Below are 10,123 nucleotides of genomic sequence, written 5' to 3'. Positions count from 1 at the left end.
TCCGTGCGACGATGTAAGGGACAGCCATGGTGATATGAAAAATTGGTACTCACCAATTATGATGGAGAGTTTCGGCAGAAGCGTGGTCATGAGCTGGCGGGGGCAACAACATAAAAAACCACCTGGGGAGAGGAAGAAGTCCAGGAAGGGATTCGAAAAGCGACGTTTGGGAGTGCCAGTGCTTGTGTTCGTGTGCCAATTGAACCTATTATTTTAATCCTCTCACAACAGCCCTTGCTCATAATATATTAAATATCTCTCACAACCTTAATCTAAACCAACCTAAAAACCTTACAAGATATAATAATTATTAATATTTTACTCAGCCAGACTGCTTTTAGCTAGACACAATTTAAAACTAACTGTCAGGCACATAAATAAATGTGCAATATGTCTGTATAACCAAATGGTGACACTTTATCTAGTTTTCTGGCGAATATATAACAATTTTAAAAGTATTATCTCATAAATAATATCATATGAGAACAGTTCTAAATTAATATTTTTAACCCTTTTAGTACTGTCCCTTTTTAACCACCACCAAATCTAGCGTGACTTACCATCGATTTCTGTATTAGAAAAATATTCCTAATGCTATCAAGATAAACCATGTTGCTGCGATATACAGTGTAAATTGTATCTCGCCTCATAGACTGTTAGGGAAATAAACCCTTATGATGAAGATCTTTACATGGATGAATTATTGTGTTTAAATGAAATGATTTATTTGGTGGAATAGTAATTGCTAGTATATAACATCCTAATTAATATTATAATTGCGTAAGTGCCTTTGTTTGTTTGTTTTGTTTTAACGTATAAACTATTCAACAGATTGTTCTGAAATTTTACATGGACATGCCTAACGTCCATATTATGGAACCTATTCTTACTTTTTAAATCCTTCCGGGCTAGGCCCCACTGGTCTTTGAAGTAGCAATAAATTCCATATTCGTCTCTAAAGTTGTTTAATTAGAATTCAAAGAGTCAGTTGGTTGTATGTAACTGTTATGTGTAAACATTGTATAATAACAACCCGACCATGAGTTTAATTATATTTGCAGAGTGAAAGCATAATCAAATTAACAACACTTTTTTCAATACTACTGAAATAAGGTCCCAAATAACACGATACTCTAAATGCGATTTTTATCGCATCAATATCTCACTGATGAGGTATAAAATACTGATTAAGAATATAAATACTGGTAGGTATGATTATATAATTATTTTAACTTTTTTCTCTTTAAAGTTGCTCTCTTAAATGTTGCTGAAAGATCCTTTAGTATTGATTCATAGATATTCCTTATAATAGTTGGGGAGACAACGAAAGAAATTAATCAGTAATAAACCGAAATATGCGCAATATACGGAACTAATACTATAAGATATTATGTATAGTTCACAGGCACAAGATCGAGCATTTTTTAGTCAAAACATAGCCGTAATATTGTATTATTCATCTTAGAAACCTTGAATGATCATAAGTGAGTGATGCGAAATACGAGGCAACTTTGCTTCTAGTCTTAAATCTCATCTCCCAATAAACATTGCGCCACGCACTCTGTGCTCCTTAGTCTGATTATCAAATATAACTAATCCTAAATTATTCATTGATCGATAAAATAGAATAAAAATCTGTTTCATGGAGGTTATTCTAAATGTTATTATGAAAAGATTCTTAAGAAAAAGATAACAGCCCTCCTAAAAATGGGTGACATAGACCAGGAATTACACACATCTTGGGAGATTTTGGGACTGTAAAATTGAAAATATGTAAAATTTTCTTATTTGAGAAACTTTCTTAATCCTATATCTGAATATAAATCAACAATACACAAAAGCCTCTTTGGGACTAAAACCGAGCATATTCACAAAACGTATTTAAGCTAGTTTAGATATTTCATGAGGAGCTGAATAAGAGTTAGCGATAGAGAGAAAAAGTATTTAATTAAGTCCTCTGAAAAAGTTTCATCAAACGCTTTGAACAAATAACTGTAGAAGTTGTGAAAGTGAGACCTATATATTTGCTGGTTCTGGTCACTTTGATGTGTACTGTACACACTATCCAGTGTTTATTTATGGTATGCGTGTATACACAAGACCTAGAAGTTAAATTTTGTTCTGGAATAATTAGTAAAGTATTTATTAGTTACATGAAAATAATAATTAACTTTCATTACTACCGTACATACTCTTAATTACCATTTACATAGATATATACTATAATTTAAAACTCTTATATTCTTCTAATTTGATAAAAATTACATTTGTTTTAATCAGCTAGGAATCCTAAAAAATATTCCTTTTTTTAACACTACTTTTTGTCTTTAAAGCACTGCATGAGGTTTCTTTTAACGGTAAGTGCATAATAAATAGACAAATGCAGTGATCATTTACTGGTTGATATAGTTTTCATCACAATTCAAATACCTTTTTACCTTTTAACCTTTTTATTATACTTCTTTTTTTTATCTCACAGAGTTTGAATTCAAAGCACAACTAGGCAACATTTGGAAAATTGAATGGTTTTAGCTCAAATTTCTAAACCAATGGCAAACGAATCTTTAATTTAATTTTTAATTATAAATTGTAAAAATGAAAAAAAAATAGTAGAAGCAAGTTTCATGGTGGTCCAGAAGTTCTATAAAATACAAAAAAATATTAATACGCGTAAAACGTTTTAAATGAAGGCGAAGCAAAAATAATTTATTACAAATTAAGTTAAGATATTACGTGTCAAAGCTGTAATTATAATTGTAGATTCGGTATGATAGCTGCTATTCCTGAGACTTTATCGCTCAAACACGTATAAGTTGCTCTCCGCTTTTAAGAGAACAAATTGGGTGAAAATTCAGAGCCAATTAGTTCGGATATCTGGACAGATTTCGATATCTTAGTTACTTCTCTTCTAATTGTGACCTGTTAACTGGCTGTTGTTACTTGCGTATATGTAATTTTCCTCAATATTCCATTTGCACGCCTAAACTTATAAACTTGATTTGAATTAGTTCATATCCAGTAATGACTACGAATATCCCATTTTCATTATATTGACATTCAATCCATCCGTTCATTATATTTACAGGGTGTTCATAAAAGAGCCTCAACAACTTTCGTTGTTTATAGTACCCGTAATAAAAATTGTATATAAATTTAGGGTGAGTAATTTGTCATTTAACAATTGGTCTAAAAAGATCATTATCTCTAGAACTACTAAAACTACATTTCCTAATCGTTGCACATAGTCACAAATAAGAGAACATGTTAACAGAATGGTTCTCGTTGACAGTTATTAAAATGAAATAACCTTGCATTTAACTAGTACATTTTACTACCAACTATCCCACAATTTGAATAGCAATTTCAACTAAACCTTTCAACGCATAAGCAAACACGACTTTAAAGGTATCCTTTGCACGAGCCGGGGGCAACAAACATTATTGTCAGTTGTAGTGAACAGACATGATTGTTGCTCTTGGCTAGCGATATACGGCACATTTCACTACCTTTGTTTACAGAAAATCTTTTGCATGAAATTATGTTTACTATCAGCCACAGACCCTGAACGCTTAGGACGAATGGATCTGTATTATGTATAAGATATTTCAAATAAATACCTCGTGAAAATTCTCGTACCCCTTATTGGTAAATGACTCCTTGCTTATCACCTAAATTAACAGTTTAGAATAATTTTCAATAAGTTTAACAATAGTTCTAAATGCAGATGGACTTAAAATAGCATAAACTTACATTTTTTGTACATATAAGTATTCTTAAACTTTTATTAGAAACATAATTGATAAAACATTATAAAATAATTTGCCTACTGTAAGGTTTTTTTGTTAGATTAAGGTTGAGATATATTAAAATGTATTATAAGCAAAGACTGTTGTGAGAGGATTGAAATGGTAAGTTCTATTGGTAATACAACACCCTCAAATGAACCAAAACATATTTTATTTGTAATAGCATCTCATTATATTGTCTTAATTTTCAAATAACAATGGATATCATCAATAGACATATGGAACACAAAACTTTAATACCAATCATGAATTATGTTTAATATTAAATTATTTATTGCAATTTATGTTTAATTAATTTTTTCTATAACATTTATTAATACATTTTGTAGTGTTCCAATAAATATGTATTCATGAATTAATCGTGAGAAAACTATTTCATAATCTAAAATATCTAAACATTTACATAAAATTACATGATTCAAACAAATGAGTGACTTTACCAACTTGAGAACATTTACATAACATATATGGAATACGAAAATATGAATTTCAATATTAAACTATTAATTTAATTTCTACTTATGATATTCTATTCTTTTTATCACTTTAGGTACAGTTACCTTGGAATTTTAAATGAGATATACTAAAATGATTAATGAATCCGGATATATAGTACTATTACTTTCCTAAAATTAATTACAAGATTTTCTTAACTTACATTTGTTCGCACTTGACACTATTACGCCTAAAATATTTTCCCCATACACAAACACTGGCACTAACACTCTCGAAACTTGACTTTTCGAATCGACCCTCCGACTTCGACTTCATCTCCCTTGTTGTTCCTGATTTTTTATGTTGCCCCCGCCAGCTCTCCTGACCACGCCTATGCCAAATCTCTCTATCGTAATTGGTGAGTACCAATTTTTGATATCAGCATGACTGTCTCTTATACCGTTGCATGATTTTTAGAAATAGGTATTTACGCTGCTTAAACAAGCATTTCCTGTTTGTTCATCATCGGTGTCTGGGCGGATGTGTGTATCCACTTACATTCGGAGGATGTTTGTTCCGAATTTTAATACAAGACTTCCTTTCCAGCAACTATCTGTACAATGATTCTATGAATTTTGTTTAACTAATAATTACGTATGTCTTACCTTACATAATGAAATAAACCATAGCTGTCCAAATCAGTAATGTCGGTTACGTACTTCAAATATATTGATTTTCATATAAATGTTTGTAATTTTATATACTGAATGAACTTTTTAAATCCAATTCGTGATTTAATAATTTGAAATGGTTATTTTCATTTGATTCTATGCTTACATGCAAGGTTTTCTTGGACTCCTTCAGTGTAAATGTTAGTAAATGATTACTTTTTAATGAATCGTTGGATTTCTCTCAGTCATGCTAATAAAATTGTAAATTAATTATAGCTTGAACTTCGCTTACATTTTATAACTATAAACTATTAATTAATAGTTTAAACAATGCGTATTGTACAAGTATTGACTTTTTAATCATTATTATTACCTTTTATTACTTGAAATACGTTTTAAGTGGTTGCCCATGTAATATTTACTTAATATACCGGAAGATTTTTATTAATTTGTTAAAATATCGTCAATAAAATGAAATACTCAATAAATTGGTATGCCGAAGTCGTATAGAGTGATTTCTAACTTTACTACCTGTTAAATTAAAACGTGTCATATACTCTTAATGAATAGACATCCTAAAGTGTGAGAAAGTTGTAAAACTGTAATGGGTTACTCATCATTCTATTTTTAATGGTATACTGGCATGCATGATCGGAGTAGTCTATCTCAAAGGGTTTACAAGAAATAGTGATATTTTAAAACGACAAAATTACTTTCAACTAAGCCACTGACTTCAGTAAAATTTGGGCATTAAAATTCAAATATAATATTTAATGTTTATCTGAGTATTTTAATTTATTCATCAGTGATACGTATTGTAGTTAATATATAGTGCGAATTATTTTTATATTTAAAGGTTTGACTATTTTCAATATTATTAGCAATGTTCATATAAATTCTAACTTAAATAAATTACTTATTTATTTCTTTTTAAATAATTTAGCCCTCTTTTTTCTGCTCGTAGATATGGTGTAGTTGGTAGGAATTGTTTTTATAACCTAATTTAAGAAAAAAAAACTTTAAGAGAAGATTCCGAGCTTAAATTTGCTTTTCCTCTAGATATTTATTTAATCCCATGTCCAGTTTATTCCGATGCCTAATGTTTAAATACAATTAAATGAAACTACATTGTAAAAGAAGACAGCGAACAAACCTGGTTTCTAAAACTTCCCCAATGAATCTCGTCCGTTACAACTTTTTATTCGCAATGTTTTCATTGCACTTTTAACGGTACGACTCATCCCAGTTTTAAACTTTTTAGTTCCTGGCGCTTCTAAAGCCTGAGTTAGTTTCAGTTTAATCCAGACTGAAGTTAAAGAGCCTAAGTTTATTAGAGTATTGTACGTGAAACAATATCATTCTTCAGACTATTAAGGCTGTATTATTTTATAAATTGTACTAAAATAATAAACAAATGAATAAATAAGAAGCTATGGCCGTGTTATAGATGGTGGGCCGTTTGGTTGTGTGTAAATGTCCTTATAAAGGGATAAATACCACATGAAAAGGATTATTAGAACTCGTTTATGAACCCTTTCGCAATTCATGACTCAAGTACATAGGAGGAGAAGATCCTGAATTTTATTCTTCTTACTTCAATCTTAGATTATCTAAATTACCTTCAGGCTCCTGCGCTCGGCCATTTCTGAACTGTTGTTCCTCCAACTGTATTTCCAGGGCTGTGCGATAATATCCTTACCTAATGTGTGAAACATTGACAACTAGTGCAAGCTCCCAATAAGCGCATATGGGAGTGCTGCCGCCAGGAATACCTCAATACCCTGTAGCAGTGCGCCCTACACAATTGTTACTGGTCAGGGCAGTGTTGTGGACTTTAGGACCAGTGTAGGTCTTCCCGCTGTCCGTGAAACTAACAATTGACAACGTTTTGCTACATATGCATAAAATCTACATATACTTAGTTGGAATACACTGTAAACAATCTTCCTCGTATTAGTTTTAACTAATCTTTTTTACATTATAGACATTGTATGTCATAGCGGACTTTGCCCATCATTATTAATTTAAATAAATAAACGTAAATAAGCCATAATTAACTTACTCTACAAGAATTTTGAAAATTGCATTCAGTTTACTGTAAATCTCAATTTCTTAACTTTATCTGAGTCCAGCTTTCATAATTGCTTTTAAATAAAATTCATGAAGTATCACTTATACAATTATAATTATAATTTATTTAAAATCCGTGTCTCATCAATTGAGTGAAAAAATGTTTGGTAAAATTTTTTTATGCAGTTTAAGTGATTTTATATTAATGAAGTTAAAAGCATAAATACGCTTTTTCTCGAAAGCATTTTGAGCTTTATGTTTCTTTTAGGCAGAATGTTTTTTTACAGATATTAAAGTTTTAATATTAAAAGTTATTAGTAAAGTTTTCAAAATTGTATATGCATATATATCATGAAACAAGAATTATTTGTGTCTCGACTAAGGATAATCTAGCTCAGTCAGCCGAGCGATAAGCATCTCCGATAAGCGCTCCGTACCTGTCGTGCTTGTCTTGTCGCAGCGTGTTTGTCGTACTTAAGTCAACGCTATTCTTGTGCATTATTGCTAGTTGAATATTAAAATGTCTGCGATCTGCGGCGTCTGTAATTCGACTTGTGATGAGAAAAGTGAAATCAGGTGTAGTGCTTGTGAGGTCGTTTTTCATCTGAAGTGCTTGAAAGCCGATGCGGAAGGAGTCAAGACCCGTGCCAACAAAGAGTGGAAGTGTAGGGACTGTCGCTCTGTAAGTAACAGTACGAAATCTGCCACAGGAACCAGTGCCTTGACAAAGGATTTCTTACGAAAGGTTATTGAGGAGTTCAAGACTGATGTGTTCAGCGAGCTGAAGAGCTTCAGGAAGGATCTTGAGGAGGTCAAGTCGTCAATGCAGGTAGTGTCGGATGCATTAGCTAAGTCAAACGAAATGATGAAAGAGATACAAAAGAGCTACTTGGAGATGAAAAAGGAAAATAAAGAGTTAAAAGAAACAACTTTCGTCCTTTCTAGAACCGTCGGCGAGCTACAGGATAAGGTCAGAACCCTCGAGCAGTACACTAGGAAGAACAATATTGAAATAAGTGGGATTCCTGTAACACCTAGAGAGTCAGTGAACGAGATCGTCAAGGACCTTGGGAAGGTGCTGGGAGTGGAGGTGGACGATAGCCAAATCAACGCAGCTCACCGTATCCCATCTTTCAAGAAAGAGCGCATCCCGTCCATTGTGGTACAGTTCCATGCCAGGAGCACAAAAGAAGAATGGGTAAGCAAGTTCCAGAAACGCAAGCAAAGAAGCAGTCTATTCGCAAGTGATGTCAACGTTGCTTATTCAAGAAATAGAGTATTCGTCAGTGAACACCTGTCACCAGATAACAAAATCTTCCTGTCCAAGCTCAAGGAGAAATGTAAGGACGTTGTCTTCAAGTTTGCTTGGTGTCGTGATGGAAGATTTTACGCCAGGAAAAAAGAAGGTGAAAATTGTGTCAAAATAAATACCCTACTAGACATTGACAATCTCAAGTAGGCCTAGGTGCATAAGCGATAGACATAAGTATGTATGTTCATTGCAAAATAATGTTCCAACATCCACGTAATTCGTTTTGTTTTTTTACTTTCAAATTAACTAAAGTAAGAGTTTTTTGTTTGTCTCTGTAAATGCAAGTAAACAATGAGGTAGTTATTTACAGCTCATTAGATAATGATTTCTTTTTCCCCCTAAATATAAGTAGGCATTTTAGTTTGCTTCATGCTAACATTATAAGTATTAGAAAGAATTTCAATAGTTTTCTACTTGAATTTAGTCAAATAAAGTTTTCAGTTAAATTCATTGTTTTAAGCGAAGTATGGATAGGCAGTGATGAAATCGGGTTTTATAGTATACAAGGATATAAAACATTTTTTTGTTGTAACGATAACTATAGAGCTGGTGGGGTGGTTTGTTATGTCTCCAACGAATTAAATGTTACACAGATGGACGTAAATATGAGATCAGCTGATATTTTGATATTAGACATTAAAATAAATAATTTTTATTTCAAACTTTTTTGCGTTTACAGGCTGCAGGAATATCCCGTAAACGATTTTTTAGAGGAACTATCATCTTGCTTGGAAAATTTGAGTTCTAGTGTAATATTTGTGGGAGATATTAACATAAATCTGTTTGGGACAAACTTGCCTTGTGTTCAAAGTTATAACAATGTAATGAGTAATAACGGCTTTAGTTCATTGATAAACGTGTCTGCAAGAAAAACAATGAACAGTGAATCATGTATAGACCATGTTTTTATTAAACATAGAAATATAAATTGTTTTAAAGCTGCAGTTTTTGATACCGGATTAACCGATCACAGATTGCTTGGTTTAATAGCAAATAATGTTAATTCAAATTTGTATAACTTACATAATACTACATACAAAAATGACAGTGAAATTAAATATAAAGAAATAATTTGTTATGATAAACTGAATAAATATTTGCAAAGTATTAATTGGGGTGAGGTTTACTGTCTAAATGATGTTAACGACTGCAATTTAAAATTTGTGCAAATTTTAAACAATTCTTTAATGAAAAGTAAAAGATTTATTCCAATAAATAAAAACCTAGAGAAGGCTAAGGCGGTTAGCCCTTGGATTAATGTTAATTTATTGCATAGGATTAAAAGAAGAAATAAACTATTCTGTATGTATAAAAAAAGACCTTATGATGAGCGGTTCAAACATTATTTTTAACAGCTACTGTGAAACTTTAAAAAAGGACATTACTTCGACCAAAAACGCTTATTATTCCCAACAAATCAGTAGGTGTGATGGAGATGTTTCAGGGCAATGGAAAATAATAAATAGTTTAACTGGGGTGAGTAAAGGCAAGTCAGTTGATAAAGTTATTTTAGATAACGGTGAGGTAATCACTGATAGCAAGGAGGTAGCTGAAAAGATTAATTCTTATCTTATCAGTGCTCAAAGCGTACAGTTAGCTCAGGGGCTACAGGCCGACAATCATTTTCCCTTAGTAACTAGTTTGGATTCATTTTATCTCTCAGAAACAAACGCTCAGGAAATAATTGACATTATAGGGAAATTAAAAAATAAAAAGTCGTCAGGCTATGACCAATTTAATGTTATTTTGTTAAAAAATATAGCGATTAATATTGCCCCAATACTTGCTTATATAGTAAATTTAAGTTTTAGCAGTGGAATATTTCCGGA

At 31.7% G+C, this 10,123-nt stretch overlaps 1 protein-coding gene across 1 annotated transcript; it reads left to right on the top strand.

Moving 5' to 3' along the window:
- The first annotated feature begins 7,502 nt into the window (after positions 1-7,502).
- LOC124355574 lies at positions 7,503-8,441 on the top strand. The gene has a single exon (XM_046806737.1). It carries the CDS (start codon positions 7,503-7,505, stop codon positions 8,439-8,441), a length of 939 nt encoding a protein of 312 aa, XP_046662693.1.
- Positions 8,442-10,123: the final 1,682 nt, after the last annotated feature.

This window comes from Homalodisca vitripennis, chromosome 2 (assembly GCF_021130785.1).
Source record: "Homalodisca vitripennis isolate AUS2020 chromosome 2, UT_GWSS_2.1, whole genome shotgun sequence".
Classification (NCBI taxonomy): domain Eukaryota; kingdom Metazoa; phylum Arthropoda; class Insecta; order Hemiptera; family Cicadellidae; genus Homalodisca; species Homalodisca vitripennis.
Note: the sequence above shows the minus strand (reverse complement) of the source record. Positions and strands in the feature narration are given on the sequence as shown.